General features: G+C 39.0%; 1 protein-coding gene across 1 annotated transcript in view; it reads right to left on the minus strand.

Moving 5' to 3' along the window:
- DOCK2 (dedicator of cytokinesis 2) overlaps positions 1-25161 on the minus strand; it is a 1640323-nt gene that overhangs the window by 900273 nt on the left and 714889 nt on the right. The window contains 1 exon segment of the mRNA XM_053718563.1: positions 526-621. Coding sequence (XP_053574538.1) covers positions 526-621 — 96 coding nt within the window.

Raw genomic sequence — 25161 nt, forward strand, 5'->3', positions numbered from 1 at the left:
TTGGGCTTAACAAATGTATTGCTATTGCTAAGAATTTAAAATGCAGGTCACCTGACAAATTAAAGTACAGGCATATAGAAAAAAAAGGTTCCCTGGTGTGCCTGTTTAGCTAGAATCAGGAGATGAAATAAGTGCTGTAAAGTATTCACTAACACATTATTTCAATTATATTTTAAAGGAGATTTTTTTAACCCGTCTTCTACACAATGTCAGAACTAACAAGAATAAACTACTTAAATACCGATGTGGCACGTACCTCTAAATATAACTATTTGATAAGGTTGGAGACCCTGTTGTAACCAGTAGTCTATTTATACATAGCAGTCTTTGACTACTTTCTAAATTCTGATGCCTTTCTATATTCATGTAATGAACAAGAAAAGTAACATCTTTGTAATATAACTGTCATCTCTGAAGTTCTGAAGTCATATTTCCTGACTACTCAAAGTGACTCAAACCCAATAATAACTATTTCTGACATTTTAAATATTTCTAAAAACATGGATGAAGGGTTAATTTACTTACAGTTAAATCCTGATCACGTTCCATCATTATGACAGATCTGTTCACTGTTCGGAGAAGTTGCACTATTATTTCCCGGATGTGATAATATGTTGATGTCTAAAAAAAAAAAGAAAAAAAAAAGGATGTTTTACTAATTAAAAAATAATTTTATGATCAAGAGGACATAGAGAGGTGGACTGGAGAGGGAATGTAAGTGGAACGCTATTTAACGCTCTAGCTAGAGCATTAACTGTGCTAGAAGTAAGCAACCCGACACGTGTAAAATGACGAACTTAGAATATTGCGCATGTGATAACCTATTTCCCAAAGAAGTCAATGGAGCAAACAAAAGCAAAAAAAAACCTAACACTCTACTTGCCCGCAAACCTGATCACATATGCTCAACCCGACATAAAAATATGAGTATTTCACATTTCAATGTACTTCACATAGCAGAATATGTCCTATTTATTCTTAAATACATGTTTCTGCATACAGTATATCTGGTAGTATTTTGTTTATATATATATATATATATATATATATATATATATATATATATATATATATATATATATATATGAAAAGATATATATATATATATATATACAGGGAGTGCAGAATTATTAGGCAAGTTGTATTTTTGAGGATTAATTTTATTATTGAACAACAACCATGTTCTCAATGAACCCAAAAAACTCATTAATATCAAAGCTGAATAGTTTTGGAAGTAGTTTTTAGTTTGTTTTTAGTTATAGCTATTTTAGGGGGATATCTGTGTGTGCAGGTGACTATTACTGTGCATAATTATTAGGCAACTTAACAAAAAACAAATATATACCCATTTCAAATATTTATTTTTACCAGTGAAACCAATATAACATCTCAACATTCACAAATATACATTTCTGACATTCAAAAACAAAACAAAAACAAATTAGTGACCAATATAGCCACCTTTCTTTGCAAGGACACTCAAAAGCCTGCCATCCATGGATTCTGTCAGTGTTTTGATCTGTTCACCATCAACATTGCGTGCAGCAGCAACCACAGCCTCCCAGACACTGTTCAGAGAGGTGTACTGTTTTCCCTCCTTGTAAATCTCACATTTGATGATAGACCACAGGTTCTCAATGGGGTTCAGATCAGGTGAACAAGGAGGCCATGTCATTAGATTTTCTTCTTTTATACCCTTTCTTGCCAGCCACGCTGTGGAGTACTTGGACGCATGTGATGGAGCATTGTCCTGCATGAAAATCATGTTTTTCTTGAAGGATGCAGACTTCTTCCTGTACCACTGCTTGAAGAAGGTGTCTTCCAGAAACTGGCAGTAGGACTGGGAGTTGAGCTTGACTCCATCCTCAACCCGAAAAGGCCCCACAAGCTCATCTTTGATGATACCAGCCCAAACCAGTACTCCACCTCCACCTTGCTGGCGTCTGAGTCGGACTGGAGCTCTCTGCCCTTTACCAATCCAGCCACGGGCCCATCCATCTGGCCCATCAAGACTCACTCTCATTTCATCAGTCCATAAAACCTTAGAAAAATCAGTCTTGAGATATTTCTTGGCCCAGTCTTGACGTTTCAGCTTGTGTGTCTTGTTCAGTGGTGGTCGTCTTTCAGCCTTTCTTACCTTGGCCATGTCTCTGAGTATTGCACACCTTGTGCTTTTGGGCACTCCAGTGATGTTGCAGCTCTGAAATATGGCCAAACTGGTGGCAAGTGGCATCTTGGCAGCTGCACGCTTGACTTTTCTCAGTTCATGGGCAGTTATTTTGCGCCTTGGTTTTTCCACACGCTTCTTGTGACCCTGTTGACTATTTTGAATGAAACGCTTGATTGTTCGATGATCACGCTTCAGAAGCTTTGCAATTTTAAGAGTGCTGCATCCCTCTGCAAGATATCTCACTATTTTTTACTTTTCTGAGCCTGTCAAGTCCTTCTTTTGACCCATTTTGCCAAAGGAAAGGAAGTTGCCTAATAATTATGCACACCTGATATAGGGTGTTGATGTCATTAGACCACACTCCTTCTCATTACAGAGATGCACATCACCTAATATGCTTAATTGGTAGTAGGCTTTCGAGCCTATACAGCTTGGAGTAAGACAACATGCATAAAGAGGATGATGTGGTCAAAATACTTATTTGCCTAATAATTCTGCACTCCTTGTATATATATATATATATATATATATATATATATATATATATATATATAATATAGGAATATATATTTAGAAATACATAGAACATATTCTGCTATGTGCAGAACATTGAAATATGAAATATGTATAGTAAATACACAGTATAACTATAACACTTTATTAAATATGAATATTGCATAGATATGATTTTACATGTTTTCATCTACTTAACTGCAAAGGGCTCCAATGCACTTATTATCTATCTATCATCTATCTATCTATCTTATCTATCTATATATCAATCTGTGTGCGTCTAGATATGTGTACATAAGCATTTATGTGTTTATATATGTCTGTAAATACATATATACACATATAAATACATAGGTACACATATATAGACACACACACACACATATATATATATATATATATAAAACACAGGAAGTATGCATTGTGTGGGTGCTGGTTTAGGGTCCCAGGAAGGGGGAGACTTTGTCGTGGTCCTTTTAAACATTGCTGTGAATCTGCTAGCGAGTGCCGGGTTTTCTGTGTGTTGTGTTAATAAGGTTTGTAATGCTCTCCTGCGGACCTGTCACCCAGGTTGCTCTGGGGTTAACTGCCTGGGTTGCTGGGAACTTTGCAGCTGTCTGTCAGTGTTCAGGGATGTGGAGTTTGTTGTGGCTTAGGATGTGTACCCAGTCCAGTCTGTGAGTGCGGTCCATTCCTGTGTTTTGTATTTACATAGGGGAGGTTAAAAAAGCCTGTGTCACCCTGTGAGGTTCCCAGTTTGTTTGTTTGGAAGTATGCATTGTGTGGGTGTTGGTTTAGGGTCCCAGGAAGGGGGAGACCTTGTCGTGGTCTTGGGCTTGATCCTTTGGCGCCAAATGTAACTGACTTCCCCCAGTTTTGCTTTTAAACATTGCTGTGAATCTGCTGGCGAGTGCCGGGTTTTCTGTGTGTTGTATATATATATATATATATATATATATATATATATATAAATATGGATAGATAGATAGATAGATAGATAGATATTTATATATATATATATATATATATATATATATATATATATATATATATATATATATATATATATATATAAAGTATACAACAAAAGTGAGTACACCCCTGGGCAATATTACTTAAATATCAAATTATTCAAAATTGTATCTCCTCTTAATAATTGTTTTATTTCTAAGTTGGCAAGAAGAGTATTTCCTATTATACCCAATCAAAAACAAATACTTAAGAAAGATTGTATTGAAAATACAGGCCCCAAAGTAGTAACTTAATGCAACAAAAGTGAATACACCTGTGGTCACTGAGACACAAGTTAGATCACTGAAACAAAACTGAGTACACCTATGATTTTCAATTAACCTAATTACATGAGCATAGTTAACAGAACAATCTAATTTTTTGACCAATGGGCTGTGTCTATCTGCAAGCTTGGATCATGTTTCCACATGGAAAAGAATTACCAGAGGAATTGAAAAATCTGATTGTGAGACTTCACAAAGATGGAAAAGGATACAGGAAGATTGGTGACTAACTAAAAATCAGTCAAAATGCAGTTGCATCAGTAATTAGGAGGTACACAGTGCCAAAAATCAGAGCCACAGTGGCTGTCCTCCTAAAATGACACCACGGACAGTGCGCTACTTGCACAATCTAGCTCTGATAAAAAGGCAACAGGCAAGTGCTTCAGATTTGCAACAAGGCAAGTGCTTCAGATTTGGCTCAGGGATTATCGATATAAATTGGAGTTTCTGTGACAGCTCAGACAGTGCTAAGGAGATTGCATAATATAATCTTCTATGGACAGCATCCAAGGAAAAAACCCTTGCTTGCTCTTCGGCACAAAACTGCAAGATTAAACTTTGCTAAAAAACATGAAAAGCCTGATGAATACTGGGAGCACATTATTTGGTAAGATGGCCATGACCAAGATACAATTTTTCTGCTCAGCATGTTTGGTGTGAACCCTGGTCAGGATTATTACAGTGAATGTATAGTCCCAACAGTGAATCATGGAGGTGGGAGAGTGACAATATGGGGCTGATTACTGCAAAAGTTGTTGGGGAGATGACATTAATAGATGGCACCATGAATGCCTGCAATATACCAAAATACTGTCTGACAAGATGACTCCCAGGGGTATATCTATCAAGCCATCAACCGCAAATACGCTGGAATACTGCAGCATAAATGTGGCGAGCTTGATTCGACTTAGTTATCAAAGCCTACAGACCGGCAAAAGTTGAAATCTGTGACGTAACATACGATCTGCTGGTCTCAATCCGACACAGATCGATGCTTACGTCATTACAGATGTTCCAAATACACAATTGGCACTATTTGACACTTTTTAAAAGTTAGGAAATAGTTAACCGGTACGCTCGTGGCTATTCAGGCCCAGCGTACCTGATTTTCAATCCGCTATCCTGGATGTCGCGAATGCCATAGGAATCAATAGGAGTCTGAAAGCAGCGAAAGCTTATGTTCATCCTGGGGTCCATCCTGAAGAGATCCAGCGAGGAGCTCCTCTTTAATACGGTCTCCGCCGTAAACTGGATCTTGAATGCAAGTGACGTCATCCAAGATGGTGTCCCTTACATTCCAATTGGCTTAAAGGTTCCAATCAGCCAATAGGATTAGAGCCGCTTAAATCCTATTGGCTGTTCCAATCAGCCAATAGGATTTGAGCAGCTCTCATCCTATTGGCTGTTCCAATCAGCCAATAGAATTGAGCTCTCATCCTATTGGCTGATTGGAACAGCCAATAGGATGAGAGCTGCTCAAATCCTATTGCCTGATTGGAACAGCCAATAGGATTTTAGTAGCTCTAATCCTATTGGCTGATTGGAACCTTTCAGCCAATAGGAATGCAAGGGACACCATTGTGGATGACGTCGCTTGCATTCAAGATCCAGTTTACAGCGGAGACCGTATTGAAGAGGAGCTCCTAGCTGGATGTCTTCAGGATGGACCTGCTCAGCACCGGATGTCTTCAGGATGGACCTGCTCCATGCCGGATGGATGAAGATATAAGAGGCCGCATGTATGAAGGCTTTGCCGGCTGGGTGAAGATCAAAGAGGCCGCCGAGATGAAGACTTCTTGCCTCCTGGATGAAGACTTCTTGCCGGCTGCATGGATCCTTCAAGCGGAACTTCAAAAACTGTAAGTGGATCATCGGGGGTTAGTGTTAGGTTTATTTAAGGTTTTTTGGGGTAGGTTTTATTTTTAGAGTAGGGCCTGGTCATGTAAAAAAGCTAAATGTCCTTTTAAGGACAATGCCCATACAAATGCCATTTTCAGGGCAATGAGGAGATTAGGTTTTTTAGATAGGGTTTTTATTTGTGGGGGTTGGTTAGTTGGATGGTTGGTTTTACTGTTGGGGGGTGTTTGTATTTTTTTTTACAGGTAAAAGAGCTGATTTCTTTGTGGCAATGCCCCGCAAAAGGGCCGTTTAAGGGCCATTATTAGTTTATTGTAGGCTAGGGGGTGTTTTATTTTGGGGGGGCTTTATATTTTGATAGGGCTATTAGATTAGGTGTAATTCATTTTTATTTTTGATACTGTGTTTTTTTTGTAACTTAGTGTTTGTTTTTGTAACTCAGTGTTTGTTTGTTTTTGTAATTTAGTAATTTTTAATAGTATATTTATATAATTTGAATAAGGGTTAATACTTATTTAGTTGTTGTGGGGTCCGGGAGCAGCAGAATAGTGGTTAATACTTTTATTTAGTTGCGGTGGGGTCCGGCAGCGGCATGATAGGGGTTAAATATAATAAATCTAAACTGTTTTTAATTTTACTTAAGAGCAAATACGCTACTGTAAAACTTAGACATAATACAATTACTGTTAGGTTATACAATTTTGAATCATTTGACATTTAAAGGGACACTGTACCAACATTTTTTCTTTTGTAATTCAGAAAGAGCATGTAATTTTAAGAAACTTTATAATTTACCCCTATTATCAATTTTTCTTTGTTCTCTTGCTATCATTATTTGAAAAAGAAGGCATCTAAGCTTCTTTTTGGTTTCAGTACTCTGGACAGCACTTTTTTATTGGTGGATGAATTTATCCACTAATCAGCAAGGACAACCCAGGTTGTTCACCAAAAATGAGCCGGCATCTAAACTTACATTCTTGCATTTCAAATAAAGATACCAAGAGAATGAAGACAATTTGATAATAGGAGTAAATTAGAAAGTTGCTTAAAATTTCATGCTCTATCTGAATCACAAAAGAAAAATTTTGGGTACAGTGTCCCTTTAAGTGATATTGCACTGGGGTGTACTCACTTCTGTTGTATACTGTATATATACAGTTGTATGCAAATGTTTAGGCACCCCTGACAATTTCCATGATTTTAATTTTAATTTTAATTTTTAATTTTAATTTTCATTGCTGGATCAGCAATTTCATTTTGATCTATCAAATAACTGAAGGACACAGTAATATTTCAGTAGTGAAATTAGGTTTATTGGATTAACAGAAAATGTGCAATATGCATCAAAATTAAATTAGACAGGTGCATAAATTTGGGCACCATTGTCATTTTGTTGATTTGAAAACCTGTAACTACCTAGCACTGATTAATTGGAACACACAATTGGTTTGGTGAGCCCATTAAGCTTTGAACTTCATATACAGGTGCATCCAATCATGAGAAAAGGTATTTAAGGAGGCCAATTGCAAGTTGTTGTTCTCTTTGACTCTCCTCTGAAGAGTGGCAACATGGGGGCCTCAAAACAACTCTCAAATGACCTGAAAACAAAGATTGTTCAACATTATGGTTTAGGGGAAGGCTACAAAAAGCTTTTGCAGAGATTTAAGATGTCAGTGTCCATTCATAATCTTGCCCTAAATGATTAGTTACTGCTGGATTATGGGAGACACAAACATGACTCACTCACTTTGAAATAACTCCCTTGAGGAAGGCACACAGGATATCTGAATCAAGTAAAACAATAGTAAGAAGCAGGTGATTTTAAAAAAATAAATAAAAAAAAGATTTAGTGTTTTCTATATTCGTATGAGCAGATTTACAGTCCACCTATGTGTGGAGGCTTTTTATATGGGACCCACATGAGTGCATAAACAAACTGCATAGAAAGATCTTTTTTTATTTTATTTTTGTCCATTTGTATATATAGTTTTTATCTCATGCATGCAATGTTTTAAAGATACTCCAAAGTTTCTTTTTGTACACAGCACATGTAGAACCTCAGTCTTTAATTTTTTAAACAATATGAGTGGGTGTATTTTATTAATTTAACCAGATTTCCTAAACCAAAATGCAGGACACCTCAGACCCAATGGCAGCAGGTAAAGCAAAGGGGCACTGCTCCTTACTAACTCTTCTGCATCTGTCTGCAACTTTTGTCACAGTTGACTATCCTCTTTTCTTACAAAGTTTACATTCTTTTGGCATCTGAGACACAGCTTAATGTCTCTCAAACTTCTTGTTTACAGTTCCCTTTAACAGCATATCCTCTGATCCCTTGACTCTCTCAGTTGGAGTATAGCAAGGCTTATATCCTCCTTTGGGTTCCAGTACTGCTTATGTGCTGATGATACCCAAGTCTATATTTCCTCTCCTGATTTCTCTCTCTCTCTTTACGCTTTTACCAGATTACCAACTGTCTCTCTGCAATTTCCTCTTGGATGTCCTTGCACTAACTCCAACTAAATCTTTCTAAAACTGAGCATCTTTTTACCCCCCCACCTGACATTTATCTTACAACTGGAAAATTCTCAACATCTCGCTCCAGCTCCGCTGTCTCAGGGTCATACTTGACTCTGAACTCATACTCACTTCCACAGCTACGAAACATCTCCAGACTTAAACCTTTCCTTACTCAAGAATCTATAAAAAAACTAATTAATTCCCTCATTTTGTCATGCATTGACTGCTGCAATTTACTTCTAAATAGCCTTCCCAAACACCGTCTCTTCCCTCTCCAATCTATTATGAATGCTTCAGCTAGACTCATACATCAAAGTCGCTGATCTACATCAACTGCTCCATTCTTCAGGTCTCTACATTGGCTACCCAAAAACTCCAGGATACAATTCAAAATATTAACCTAACCTATAAAGCACTCAACAGCCTCACTCCCAACTACATTTCCTCTTTCATCTACAAATACTCATCGACACGTCCTCTTCGATCAACCTCTGACCTACATCTCTCCACTACTATTATCTCTATGTCCCTCTCCCACCTCCAAGATGTCTCATTTGCTGCTACTGTCCTCTGGAATTCTCTACCCTGCTCCATAAGACTGTCTCCAACCTTGTATAGCTTCAGACACTCGTTCTAAACCCACCTTTTCAGAGAGGCTTACCATCTCTCCTCTGTTTTTCATCCTAGCCAAAATAAATCTTGAACTGCCTTGACTCACTACTGCAACTACATCCCACCTGACAAGCTACCCCAAAACTTATGTCTATGTACCCTCAAAATGTAGAATTTAAGCTCTTTGAATCAGGACCCTCTTTCTCCTGTACTAGATGTATTTAGTCTGTCATGGTTTTTTTTTTAAATGATGAGAATTCCTTGTCACTGCATACTCCTATCTCTGTACCAAATCAGTGCTACGGAACTTTGTGGTGCTATACACATAGATGATAATAATAATAATAATAATAACAATCTGAGCAGCAATTTCCAATGACCACGTCACATTTGATGTATACTATGTATGAGATATAGGAGATAGATGTACTACAAGAAAAACAGAAAGCAACTAAAGCTTTAAACAAGTTGCTGAGTAGAGTTAGCAAATGTATACCATGGCCTGTTTGCTATCTATATATTTTACAGCTACCTGTAAAATATCCCAAAGATGTTGAAAATCAGCGACAGACAGATTACATTATGCATCTCTATGTAAAACCAGACAGAGTGTGAGATTAGTAAAGAGCTTTTGTAGGAACAGAACTTTTTCTTGAAACTACTTATATGATTCAAGCATTATCAATTTGTGTCATACCTTACTCTAAAAACAGTGGCTAGTTCTTATACACCTCTATAAAAATGGATTTCAAGTGAATTAAAGGTTGAGTTTCTCCAGCAAGAAATATAATATAAAACCTGATGTTTTCTATGGCTGATTATCTAGCACAGTCATATCATTGTGAAAACATGAACTTAGGCACTTTAGGGGCTGAAAGCTCTAATTTGTTTCAAGTCTGTTCAATATGCTGTTTCCTTTCTATTGAATTAAAATAATTGAACATTTTATTCTTGTTGATTCCCAATATTTGTGAAATAATTTTCCACAATTACCCACAATGCATAACGCTGCTAACATTACAGTACTATTGCTACAGGCTATATATTCTCATGCTTAAGCTACAGCATTGCTCACAATTAGTCATTGGATGCTGAAATGATTATTATATTTATATTGCTCAGCTCTGGCTGGAGATGACAATGCACTTCTGTGATGTGCATCATAGTGATTTCTAGAACTAAAGCTGCAGCTAAAATTTAATGATGCTCTACAATATGTCTGTATCTTGGGGCAATACAATGGCAAATGTTCAAACACAAAGATTATGACATTTATAAGTATTTTATTGTGTGTCACAGCTAAAAGAGGTATTTTATATAATATATATATATATATATATATATATATATATATATATATATATATATATATATATATATATATATATATACATAAAAGAGGTATTTTATATATAATATATATATATATATATATATATATATATATATATATATATATATATATATATATATACATACAGTATATATACAGGTGGCCCTCGGTTTACAACGGTTCAATTTAAGCCGTTTCAGAATAACAACCCTTTTTTTCAGTCATGTGACTGCTATTGAAAAGCATTGAGAAGCAGTGCATTGATTAAAATAGCCAGTAGGTGGAGCATTCCGCTTGTGTTGCAGCAAAGATATGCAAGCCAAGCAAGCTGAAATTAATCAGTTTAACCAGACCTGAGTTATCGAGCAGCTTTCATAGGAACAAGATCTTCCTGTCTATAAATCAGTCCAGATTGAAATGCATAGAAAGAACTGTTTGCAGAAAAATGCAAGTAAAGTCTGTGTTGTGCGATTATTTTATTAGGTTTATAATGCTGCTTAGCAAATGTTTTTGTTCATTTAACTTAGTTTAGTTATATATTCTGTGTTGTGCGATTATTTTATTAGGTTTAAAATGCTGTATAGCATTTTAAAGTCTTTATTTCAAAGCTTTAAAAATAATGTTTAGGTGTTACTTATGACAATTTTGAGAGGGGCCTGGAACCTAACTCCTATACTTCTCATTGACTTACATTATTAACTGGGTTTCAATTTACAACGGTTTCGATTTACAACCATTCCTTCTGGAACCTAACCCCGGCGTAAACTGAGGGCTACCTGTATATATATATATATCATCTAAACAGCTTGTATTTCTTCCCTTTTCATGTTAAAAAAACAAAATGTATGCTTACCTGATAAATGCATTTCTTTCGGCGTGAGTAATTACTGTTGGGAATATCACTTCTGGCCAGCAGGATGAGGTAAAGAGCACCACAGTTAAACTGCTAAATATCACTCCCTTACCCACAACCCCTAGTCATTCGACCAAAGGGAAATGGAGAAAAAGGAGTAACACAAGGCGTAGAGGTGCCTGAGGTTATAGTCAAAAGAACAACTGTCTTTAAAAAAATGTGGTGCCGTGGACTCACCATATCCGGAAAGAAAGAAATATATCAGGTAAGCATACATTTTGCTTTTCTTTCCTAAGATATGGTGAGTCCACGGCTTGAGTAATTACTGTTGGGAACCAATACCCAAGCTAGAGGACACGGATAAATAGGAGGGACAAGACAGGCAGTCCTAAACAGAAGGCACCACCGCTTGAAGAACCTTTCTCCCAAAAGAAGCCTCAGCCAAGGCAAAAGTATAAATTTTGGAAAATTTGGAAAAAGTATGTAGAGAAGACCAAGTTGCAGCCCTGCAAATTTGTTCCACAGAAGCTTCATTTTTGAAAGCCCAAGAAATGGAAGCAGCTCTTGTGAAATGAGCCGTAATTCTCTCAAGAGGCTGCTGTCCAGCAGTCTCATAAGCAAAACGAATTATACTTCGTAACCAAAAAAAAAAAGAGTAGTAGCAGTAGCTTTCTGACCTTTACGTTTCCCAGAAAACAGACAAAGAGGGCAGAGGACTGGCTAACATCCTTAGTCGCCTGTAAGTAGAATTTAAAAGCACGTACAACATCCACATTGTGTAATAAACGTTCTTTGGAAGAAGAACGATTAAGACACAGAGAGGGAACAACAATTTCCTAAAAGATATTTCTATTATAAACAACCTTAGGAAGGAAACCTAACTTAGTATGAAGAGCCGCCTTATCGGCAAGAAAAATAAGATAAGGGGAATCACACTGCAGAGCTGAGAGTTCAGAGACTCTTTGAGCAGAAGAGATAGCAACAAGAAACAAAACCTTCCAAGATAACAACTTAAAGGGACATTCCAGTCAAAATTGGAATCCATGTAGATGCATTTCAGTTTTGAATAGAAGCCTTTTTGTAATATACATGCATTGGCAAAAATGCTTCTAATAAAAGCTATAGCTGTTTCAAAAGTGTATTTAAGTATGCACCGTGCACTAGCATTTTAAACACATCACTTGCTCAGAGAGCCTAACGGCTAGATTTAGAGTTTTGTCAGTAACGACCCGCGTAGCTAACGCTGGCTTTTTTCTGGCCGCACCTTTAAAATAACTCTGGTATTGAGAGTCCACAGAATGGCTGCGTTAGGCTCCAAAAAAGGAGCGTAGAGCATATTTAACGCAACTTCAACTCTCGATACCAGAGTTGCTTACGGACGCGGCCAGCCTCAAAAACGTGCTCGTGCACGATTCCCCCATAGAAAACAATGGGGCTGTTTGAGCTGAAAAAAAACCTAACACCTGCAAAAAAGCCGCGTTCAGCTCCTAACGCAGCCCCATTGTTTGCTATGGGGAAACACTTCCTACGTCTGCACCTAACACCCTAACATGTACCCCGAGTCTAAACACCCCTAACCTTACACTTATTAACCCCTATTCTGCCGCCCCCGCTATCGCTGACCCCTGCATATTATTATTAACCCCTAATCTGCCGCTCCGTAAACCGCCGCTACTTACATTATCCCTATATACCCCTAATCTGCTGCCCCTAACACCGCTGACCCCTATATTATATTTATTAACCCCTAATCTGCCCCCCACAACGTCGCCTCCACCTGCCTACACTTATTAACCCCTAATCTGCCGACCGGACCGCACCGCTATTATAATAAAGTTATTAACCCCTAATCCGCCTCACTCCCGCCTCAATAACCCTATAATAAATAGTATTAACCCCTAATCTGCCCTCCCTAACATCGCCGACACCTAACTTCAAACATTAACCCCTAATCTGCCGACTGGAGCTCACCGCTATTCTAATAAATGTATTAACCCCTAAAGCTAAGTCTAACCCTAACACTAACACCCCCCTAAGTTAAATATAATTTAAATCTAACGAAATTAATTAACTCTTATTAAATAAATTATTCCTATTTAAAGCTAAATACTTACCTGTAAAATAAATCCTAATATAGCTACAATATAAATTATAATTATATTATAGCTATTTTAGGATTTATATTTATTTTACAGGTAACTTTGTATTTATTTTAACCAGGTGCAATAGCTATTAAATAGTTAAGAACTATTTAATAGCTAAAATAATTACAAAATTACCTGTAAAATAAATCCTAACCTAAGTTACAATTAAACCTAACACTAGACTATCAATAAATTAATTAAATAAACTACCTACAATTATCTACAATTAAACCTAACACTACACTATCAATAAATTAATTAAATACAATACCTACAATTATCTACAATTAAACCTAACACTACACTATCAATAAATTATTTAAATACAATATCTACAAATAAATACAATGAAATAAACTAACTAAAGTACAAAAAATAAAAAAGAACTAAGTTACAAAAAATAAAAAAATATTTACAAACATTAGAAAAATATTACAACAATTTTAAACTAATTACACCTACTCTAAGCCCCCTAATAAAATAACAAAGCCCCCCAAAATAAAAAAATGCCCTACCCTATTCTAAATTACAAAAGTTCAAAGCTCTTTTACCTTACCAGCCCTGAACAGGGCCCTTTGCGGGGCATGCCCCAAAGAATTCAGCTCTTTTGCCTGTAAAAAAAAACATACAATACCCCCCCAACATTACAACCCACCACCCACATACCCCTAATCTAACCCAAACCCCCCTTAAATAAACCTAACACTAAGCCCCTGAAGATCTTCCTACCTTATCTTCACCCTGCCAGGTTCACCGATCCGTCCTCGGAAGTCTTGATCCAAGCCTCGGAAGTGTTGATCCAAGCCCAAGCGGGGGGCTGAAGAGTGACGTCCATCCTCGGGCTGAAGTCTGGATCCAAGCGGCGACTGAAAAAATCCATCCTCGGGCTGAAGTCGGAAGTCCATCATCTGGATGAAGTCTTCTATCAAGCCGCATCTTCAATCTTCTTTCTTCTGGAGCGGAGCGGAACCATCTTCTTCCAAGCCGACGCGGAACATCCTCTTCAACCGATGACTAGACGACGAATGACGGTTCCTTTAAATGACGTCATCCAAGATGGCGTCCCTCGAATTCCGATTGGCTGATAGGATTCTATCAGCCAATCGGAATTAAGGTAGGAATATTCTGATTGGCTGATGGAATCAGCCAATCAGAATCAAGTTCAATCCGATTGGCTGATTCAATCAGCCAATCAGATTGAGCTCGCATTCTATTGGCTGTTCCGATCAGATGTAATTCATCAATGTGCATTTAAATTTTGACCGGAGCCAGCTGTAAAACTTTAAGAACAAGGTTAAGGCTCCAAGGAAGAACAACAGACTTAAAGACAGGCCTGAATTTGACCAAGTATTGACAAAAAGATTGCACATCTGGCACATCTGCCAAACTTCTATATAGTAAAACTGATAAAGCAGAAATCTGACCTTTCATGGTACTGATTGACAATCCCTTTTCCAGGCCTTCCTGAATATAATATAATAAAATTATAGGAATTCTAATTCTACACCAAGAGTAGCCCTTGGATTTACACCAATAAAGATATTTATGCCATATCTTATGGGAAATCTTTCTAGTAACCGGCTTGCGAGCCTGAATCATGGTCTCAATGACCAACTCAGAAAAACCATGCTTAGACAGAATTAAGCGTTCAATCTTCAAGCAGTCGGCTTCAGAGAAACGAGAAGTGGATGACGGAAGGGACCCTGAATCAGGAGGTCCTTCCTCAGAGGTAGTCTCCAAGGTGGGAGAGATGACATCTCCACTAGGTCTGCAAACCAGATCCTGCGAAGGCGACACAGGGACTATTAGAATCACAATGCCCTCTCCTGTTTGATAAGAGCAATGACTCATGGAAGGAGAGTAAACGGAGGAAACAGGTATGCCAACCTGAAAACCCAAGGAACCACCAGAGCATCTATCAGAATTTCCTGCGGATCTCTTGACCTTGAATCATACCTTGGAAGCTTGGTGTTCTAACGGGACGCTATCAGATCTAACTCCAGCACTCCCCATTTGAGGACTAAGCTGGAAAACACCTCCGGATGGAGTTCCCACTCCCCGGGATGAAAAGTCTGTCTGCTCAGAAAATCCATTTCCCAGTTGTCTACTCCTGGAATGTGGATGGCAGATAGACAGCAATTGTGGGTCTCTGCCCAGTGAAGAATCAGAGTAACCTCTTTCATGGCTAAGGAACTCTGAGTTCCTCCCTGGTGATTGATGAAAGCCACATAGGTTATGTTGTCTGACTGGAACCTGATAAACTGGGCTGAGGACAACTGAGGCTAAGCCAATAGAGCATTGTAAATCACCCTCAACTCCAAGATGTTGATAGGAAGAGCAGACTCCTCCTGAGTCCAAAGGCCCTGAGCTTTTAACGAATTCCAGACTGCTCCCCAGCCCAGCAGGCTGGCGTCTGTGGTCACGATCACCAAGGAAGGTCTCTGAAAGCATGTGCCCTGAGACAGATGTTCCTGAGAAATCCACCATGGGAGAGAATCCCTTGACTACTGATCTAACTCTATTCTCTGAGATAGATCTGCATGGTCGCCATTCCATTGTCTGAGCATGCACAACTGGAGAGCTCTCAAATGGAATTGAGCAAAAGGAATGATGTCCATGAAAGCCACCATCAGACCGATTACCTCCATACATTGAGCCATTGAAGGATTAGCAGTAGCCTGAAGAGAGAGGCAAGAGGAAATGATTTTGTTTTTCCTGACCTCTGTCAGAAAAATCTTCATCAATAGAGAATCTATTATGGTCCCTAAGAACACTACTCTTGTAGCAGGAGAAAGGGAGCTTTTTACCAGATTTACATTCTATCTGTGGGAACGAAGAAAATACAATAACTCTGTGTGAGATTTTGCTTGTTGAAAATATGAAACCTGAACCAATATGTCGTCCAGGTAGGGTGCCACAGCAATTCCACAAAAACCAATCACTGCCAAAAGAGCCCCAAGAACCTTTGAAAAAAATTCGGGGAGCCGTGGCTAGACCAAATGGAAGGGCCACAAACTGGAAATGTTTGTCCAGAAAGGCAAATCTCAGGAATCTGTGATGGTCCCTGTGAATAGGAACATGAATATACACAGCCTTTAGGTCTATGGTTGTCATGAACTGACCCTCTTGCACTAAAGGAAGAATGGAGCGTATAGTCTCCATCTTGGAGGATGGAACTTTGAAAAACTTGTTAAGACACTTCAAGTCTAGAAAAGATTTCCATCTTTTTTGGGAACCACAAATAGGTTGGAGTAGAACCCGAGACCCTGTTCCTGCACTGGAACTGGAACTATCACTCCCAGGGAGAAAATATGTTGTATACTTTTCAAAAATGCCTCTCTCTTTATCTGGTCTGCAGATAATCTTGAGAGAAGGAATCTGCCTCTGGGAGGAAAAGTCTTGAATTCCAATTTGTAACCCTGGGATACAGGCTTCAGAGAACTGAGAAAATCTTCCCCCCACCTGATCCGATCTCGGATCGGGGGCAAACCCGTCATGCTGATTTGGAATCAGCTGCGGTCACTTTGATTGTTTCCCCTTGTTACAAGAAGATTTAGATTGTTCCTGCTTGGAAGAAGAAGGGGAAGGATTTCCTCTGAAGTTACGAAAGGAACGAAAATTACTATGACATCCTTTGGGCCTATTCTTCTTATCTTGAGGTAGAAAAGACCCTTTTCCACCCGTAATATCAGAGATAATTTCTTCCAAACCGGGTCCAAACAAGGTTTTGTCCTTGTAAGGAATCGCCAGAAGCTTGACTTTAGAGGAAACGTCCGCAGACCAGGATTTCAACCATAACGCCTTGTGGGCTAGGACAGCATAACTAGAAGTTTTAGCTCCTAGTCTAACAACCTGTAAAATTGGCATCTGCAATAAAGGAATTGGCCAACTTAAGAGCTTTAATCCTATCCTGAATTTCATTCAAGGAAGTCTTTACTTGAACTGAATCAGACAAGGCGTTGAACAAATAAAATGCCACACTAGTCACGGTGGCAATACACACCGCAGGTTGATATTGGAGACCTTGATGAACATAAATCTTTTTCAAATAAGCCTCCAGCTTCTTGTCCATCGGATCCTTAAAAGAGCAGCTATCCTCAATAGGAAAAGTGGTTCTCTTAGCCAGAGTGGAAATGGCCCTTCCACTTTGGGTATAGTAAACCAATGGTCTTTAATGGAGTCCTCGACAGGAAACATTTTCTTAAAAATGGAAGATGGGGAAAAAAAACACACCTGGTTTCTCCCACTCCTGTGAGATAATCTCCAAAGTGGAAGGTTCATCAAATAAACTATTAAGTTTACTAGATTTCTTAGGAATGACAACGACAGGGGTATCAGAGTCATCTAAAGTAGCTAAAACCTCCTTTAACAATACACAAAGGTGTTCAAGCTTAAATCTGAAGTATACCACCTCAGTCTCAGAAGAAGGAATTATACTGTCCGAATCTGAGATGTCACCCTCAGAAAGTCCCAATGTATCTTCCTCATTAGGCTCTTGTTCCATATCAGACATGTTGTGAAACAGTAAATAAACTTGTACAGATAAGTTTCAAAGATTGTAATATTCAATTAAAATAAGCTAAGAAAAAAATACACTTTAAATTTTATCCCAAATTAGGATCGATCCCCAGCTAAAATGATGTGAGAAAAGTTAAGAAAAAACACTGAGGTGCCTTACATCTACCAATTAAGACCGGATCGCCCAGAAATGGAGAAAAACAAAGTTTTCCTCAGAAACGTTACGAAGTAAAGCCGGTCATGTGACCGCAACTGCTGAGTTCAAATTACTGTTGTGACACAGAGAGGCACTAAAAATAGCTTCCTGATACACTGAGTACCAGAAATAACAGTTTTTTTCAAACCGGGCAGTTTAAAATGTTGCATTATTTTATTTTAAAGCAAAGGGGAAATGAATAAGCTGCTGAAATAGAAAATGCAGCCTTACTTTCAGTTTAAACTTGAATTGTTTTAAGTAAATATGTGTCAGAAAATAAGGCCTAATAAAAACATTTTACTCTTTCTTTTTAAAAGAGTTTAAATGTTAGTCTCACACATGCTACAGTGCGTGCTTCATGCCCCAGTGCAACCCATACAGCAGGATTATCTATGTCCCAATAAAAAAGCAGTGTCTTTTAATTTGTTAAGCGCATGGTCTTCCCAACTGGAAGAAAAAGCACTTACCTGCACCGCTGTGCAGCATGTAGACAGTTACAAGGTATGAGAAGACACAGTTCTTCACAAAGACCTTTGAAAAAGAAAGAACAGAGTAGCCAACTCTGGCTTTCTAAACTAGTACAGCAATTGTTAGGAAAATGCAGCAAGTACATATTTACAAGTTCCTAACTGCTTTAAAGCCACCACTACCCGACTGCAAGGAATGACATGGAATACGGCTATACTCCAAAACTTGCTTGTAGATGAAATCAACTTTTTTTTCAGAAACCTAAACTTCACCTCCTCCATGCACCGAAGGCAAAGATAATGACTGGGGGTTGTGGGTAAGGGAGTGATACTTAGCATTTTAACTGTGGTGCTCTTTGCCTCCTCCTGCTGGCCAGAAGTGATATTCCCAAAAGTAATTACTCAAGCCGTGGACTCACTATATCTTAGGGAAGAAATATATGTTTAATTTATTACTGCTCTTTTATCCTTATGGCACATATTTGAGTATTTAGTATTTGAGAATTATACTAGAAGAAATATCCTTGAGTACAATCTCCTATTAACAGAATAGTACTATAATTTATTTATTTCCGTAAAATATACACATTATGCTTATTATGCCACACTTTCAGTTACACTAACATAGAACGTGTGATTTTATTTATCAGGATAATATTATAGCATAAAATCACTAATTTATTTAATGAAATTATTGCATACCACACTAATGCAATGGATTTGCAAGCAGGCAGATGATGTGTTTGGCATTTTTATAATTATTAAGTAAATGGCTGCAACTATTCTGAGAACAACTATAAACGGTAAAGTAGTCCGCAATATGCATTTGCTTCCAGTAACTGGCATAGCTCATCAATAATAGAAGCACTATTATCTATTAAAGGGAAAGCGCACACCAATTTTCATATAACTGCATGTAATAGACACTAGAATAAAGAAGAATATGCACAGATACTGATCAAAAAATCCAGTATAAAACCTTTTAAAAACTTACTTAGAAGCTCCCAGTTTAGCATTGTTGATGAGGTTGACTGGGACACCCATTTATAAGGGCCGGAAAAACCAGAAGAGCAGACACTTCCCCCTCCCCCCAATTCCCTGCATATAAAAAAAAAAAACAGATAACATAAACAGGAGCCAGCAGTAGTCTATAAAATGATGCATATATCTGACACTGTGGTGCTTGGTTAGGAGTCTGAAAATCAGCACAATGTTATTAAAAAATAAGTAAAACTATACATTGTTACAAAAACAGAATTTATGCTTACCTGATAAATTACTTTATCCAACGGTGTGTCCGGTCCACGGCGTCATCCTTACTTGTGGGATATTCTCTTCCCCAACAGGAAATGGCAAAGAGTCCCAGCAAAGCTGGCCATATAGTCCCTCCTAGGCTCCGCCCACCCCAGTCATTCGACCGACGGACAGGAGGAAATATATATAGGAGAAACCATATGGTACCGTGGTGACTGTAGTTAGAGAAAATAATTCATCAGACCTGATTAAAAAACCAGGGCGGGCCGTGGACCGGACACACCGTTGGAGAAAGTAATTTATCAGGTAAGCATAAATTCTGTTTTCTCCAACATTGGTGTGTCCGGTCCACGGCGTCATCCTTACTTGTGGGAACCAATACCAAAGCTTTAGGACACGGATGAAGGGAGGGAGCAAATCAGGTTACCTAAACGGAAGGCACCACAGCTTGCAAAACCTTTCTCCCAAAAATAGCCTCCGAAGAAGCAAAAGTATCAAATTTGTAAAATTTGGCAAAAGTGTGCAGTGAAGACCAAGTCGCTGCCTTACATATCTGGTCAACAGAAGCCTCGTTCTTGAAGGCCCATGTGGAAGCCACAGCCCTAGTGGAGTGAGCTGTGATTCTTTCAGGAGGCTGCCGTCCGGCAGTCTCATAAGCCAATCGGATGATGCTTTTAAGCCAAAAGGAAAGAGAGGTAGAAGTCGCTTTTTGACCTCTCCTTTTACCAGAATAAACAACAAACAAGGAAGATGTTTGTCTGAAATCTTTTGTAGCCTCTAAATAGAATTTTAGAGCACGGACTACGTCCAAATTGTGTAACAAACGTTCCTTCTTTGAAACTGGATTCGGACACAAAGAAGGTACAACTAATATTTTTGTTAGAAACAACCTTAGGAAGAAAACCAGGCTTAGTACGCAAAACCACCTTATCTGCATTGAACACCAGATAGGGCGGAGAACACTGCAGAGCAGATAACTCTGAAACTCTTCTAGCAGAAGAAATTGCAACCAAAAACAAAACTTTCCAAGATAGTAACTTAATATCTATGGAATGTAAAGGTTCAAACGGAACCCCTTGAAGAACTGAAAGAACTAGATTTAGACTCCAGGGGGGAGTCAAAGGTCTGTAAACAGGCTTGATCCTAACCAGAGCCTGAACAAATGCTTGAACATCTGGCACAGCTGCCAGTCTTTTGTGTAGTAAGACAGATAAAGCAGAGATCTGTCCCTTTAGAGAACTTGCAGATAATCCTTTCTCCAAACCTTCTTGTAGAAAGGAGAGAATCTTAGGAATTTTTATCTTATCCCATGGGAATCCTTTGGATTCACACCAACAGATATATTTTTTCCATATTTTATGGTAAATCTTTCTAGTTACCGGTTTTCTGGCCTGAACCAGAGTATCTATCACAGAATCTGAAAACCCACGCTTCGATAGAATCAAGCGTTCAATCTCCAAGCCGTCAGCTGGAGGGAGACCAGATTTGGATGTTCGAATGGACCCTGAACAAGAAGGTCCTGTCTCAAAGGTAGCTTCCATGGTGGAGCTGATGACATATTCACCAGGTCTGCATACCAAGTCCTGCGTGGCCACGCAGGAGCTATCAAGATCACAGAGGCCCTCTCCTGATTGATCCTGGCTACCAGCCTGGGAATGAGAGGAAACGGTGGAAATACATAAGCTAGGTTGAAGGTCCAAGGTGCTACTAGTGCATCTACTAGAGTCGCCTTGGGATCCCTGGATCTGGACCCGTAGCAAGGAACCTTGAAGTTCTGACAAGACGCCATCAGATCCATGTCTGGAATGCCCCATAATTGAGTTATTTGGGCAAAGATCTCTGGATGGAGTTCCCACTCCCCCGGATGGAATGTCTGACGACTCAGAAAATCCGCCTCCCAGTTTTCCACACCTGGGATGTGGATCGCAGGAGTGATCCTCCGCCCATTGGATTATTTTGGTCACTTCTTTCATCGCCAGGGAACTCCTTGTTCCCCCCTGATGATTGATATACGCAACGGTCGTCATGTTGTCTGATTGGAACCTTATGAATCTGGCCTTTGCTAGTTGAGGCCAAGCCCTGAGAGCATTGAATATCGCTCTGAGTTCCAGAATGTTTATCGGGAGAAGAGACTCTTCCCGAGACCATAGACCCTGAGCTTTTAGGGATTCCCAGACCGCGCCCCAGCCCACTAGACTGGCGTCGGTCGTGACAATGACCCACTCTGGTCTGCGGAAGCTCATTCCCTGGGACAGATGGTCCAGGGTCAGCCACCAACGGAGTGAATCTCTGGTCTTCTGATCTACTTGAATCATTGGAGACAAGTCTGTTGTCATGATCCGGTGTACATGCGCTCAGGAAACAGACCCTCGGGGCAGTGGTAGGGATTTGAAGACACCGACCCCTGACCCGGGGAAGAGTATCCTGGACGTGGATAGATGATATTCTGTGATTCATAGTTGCTAGAAGTTATTGTAGAATAAATGGAGAGTGCAACATTTGTATACAATATATTCTGAGTTCACTGTGACTTATAGTTAGTTAATAGAAGTAACTGCAGGATTCAATGAGAGAGAAATATAGCAAAGTGGAATGTTCAGGCTTCAGAGTAATCTGGTGAAACTTTGACACTTAGATGTAAACTAAGGATTGTTGCAGGTTCACAGTACATAATATTATATAAAGCTGTATGTCAGAGTTAAAGCACAGCTGCACAGGTACTTAGACAAGCTGCAAGTTTAGGCATTAATTATTGTTTGTGCATTTAGATGCAAACTTGGTTTATTGCAGGTTCACAGTACATATTATTATAATGAGCTGTATGTCAGTAATTAGCAGAGCAGCACAGGTGAAAGTTAAGTTTAAGGCATTAATTACTGTTTGAACATATATTGGAGAATCACAGGAAAGCTTTTAATTGAACACATAGATGCAGAGTTCAGAATATGTTAACATATTTGCAGCAGGATATTTCAGCAATGACAACTTGTAGCAGAGAAATATTTATAAAGTTCTGAGTAAGATGCTGTTGTAATTAGAGAGTGATGGTAAGCAAAAGCATAGTTGAATATTAATAAAGTTCAGAGATTGTTAAGTAGCTGTGTCCAGGAAACAGAATGGAGATATTTTTGATACTTGCGGTTTGATGATATTTTGCATAGGTAATAGGAAATGCTGTATCTTGGAATAGTTGCTAAGTTCATGCAGGAAACAGTCACAGACCTCTGTTCAGGATCACAACTTCAATGTTAATGCAAGGCACATTAGACCTGAGAAGGCTTAAAAAGAGGCTGAGGTAATCAGGTGCATGAATGATTAATCAGGCAGGCAGGCTGAATGTGAATACTGCCCAAATGCAGCAGTCAGAAAAGGATTTCTTAAAGGGATAGTGACATTAGGCTGAGATATGTTACAGATTCCCCTCCTTAATGGCGACCTCCGGGCGCCCAATACAATCCAAAAGGAGAGAGAACAAAATTGATATGGAGAATCGGTAGTAGGTGTATGGAGGTAGTGAGTCCAATCGGAAATCAAGAAAGGAGGGTTGGAGATCTCTTGAAAAAGTTGAATGACGAAGTAAAGGCCATGTAATTCAGGTATCAAAAGATCTTGACAATGATGAGAGCAAAACTTGAAGTCAACTTTTTTGTAGTCATCGTGAGAATGCATGAACGTAACATACAATGAGCTTCCTACCACAGAATCATTCTGAGGGTAGACAGGTGGATGTTCTTCATGATAGATGACCATGTATATAGCCAATGAAAAGGCAGCCAGTCCTAGAGATATGAAAAGGCTTTCCTCAGCTTCAGAAATAGAGATGCAGCATTCTGGATTGATAACCAGATTAACCACCTTTGGGTCAGAGATTTGAGTATCCTCAGAATTAACCTCTTGGCTGAGGATTAGATATACTCCAAAAGAAAAAGCTATAGCCACTTCTAACGCAATAGCAGGGCTTTCTTCAAAATAGGAGATAGGAGTGTAGAGTGCAAGATTTGTCCAGTTCTTGCCATCTTCTAATTCAAAATGAAATGTCTCCTTACTGGATTCAGAATCAAAAGTGTTCTCACTAAGAATAGGTATATGAATGTCCACACCAGGGTAAGGTTCAGGAATACCCACATCTGGGCAAGGTTCAGTCATATCCTCAGTAGGATCAGGTGAAGGAATGCCCATGCCAGGGCAATGTTCAGAAGTACCCACATCTGGGCAAGGTTCAGGACTATCCTCAGTAGGATCAGGTGAAGGAATGCCCATGCCAGGGCAATGTTCAGAAGTACCCACATCTGGGCAAGGTTCAGGAATATCCTCAGTAGGATCAGGTGAAGGTATGCCCATGCCAGGGCAAGGTTCAACTATAGAGAAAGAAAAAGAACCCACTTTAGAGCCAGGAACCATACTCTCTTCTGAGCAGAGGGCAAGGCTTTCTTCAGGGTTCATAAACGAAGAATTAACAAGACCCACTTTAGAGCCAAGAACCATACTCGCTTCTGAGTAGAGGGCATGGCTATCTTCAGGATCAAGTATTATTACACCCATTTCTGGGTTAAACAAAGGAATTCCCATACCAGGGTCAAAAACAGGAGAGTCCACCTTGATGTCAGGTTTAGTAGTATAATCATGGAAAACAGGAACAGGAATGGGCACAGGGGAATCTTCTTGAAGAACTTTTGTACAAGTTTCAGGTTCAAGAATGTCCACTTGCAAACTTGGTTCAAAGTTGTCCTCACAGGATTGAGTATCAGGAATTCCTGTACAGGAAACTGATGTAGTAGATAATGTAGGTTGATGCAAAGTATCTCCCAAGGGAAACAATTTCTTAGATGCAATAACAGAAGAATTTTGAGAAGGTGAAGTGTACTGCAATATGCCACACTCAGGTAGATGCGGAGGAATTGTGACACAAGATTCTGACTGAGAAGTTATCTGGAGTTCAGCAGGCATGCTTATTTGAGTTTGAATATCAGAGCTAAATTCTCCAGGGATTATCTCTGGTAAACTGAAAGGTTGTATATCTGGAACAGAATTATCTTTTGCTTCTAGCACAGGGTTTACAGGTATTGAGGCAGCATGAGAGGGATGCAAGAATTCAATAGTTGGAAACAGTTTTTGTAGTTGTTGTAGAGTCTGAGAAGAGATACCATTAGATGCTTTAAGAAGAGACTGATAGTGACTATAGACATCATCCAGCTCGGTGTTGACAGTGTCAGGAGGCAAGAGAGGGTCTGGTACAACAGAATCTAAAACAGGGGAATCAGACTGAGTTTCCTCTTTGCACTTCTGATTTTCTGTGGGCAGAAGGATTTTCTTCTTCTTCTTCTTTTTCTTAGAGAACTTAGATTTCTTCCCAGTATGAGGCTTCTTAGGTTGCTGCCATTGTGGCTTGTAGTAAGGTTGAGAACAGAAATCCTCTTCATCACTGGATG

This window comes from Bombina bombina, chromosome 6 (assembly GCF_027579735.1).
Source record: "Bombina bombina isolate aBomBom1 chromosome 6, aBomBom1.pri, whole genome shotgun sequence".
Classification (NCBI taxonomy): Eukaryota; Metazoa; Chordata; class Amphibia; order Anura; family Bombinatoridae; genus Bombina; species Bombina bombina.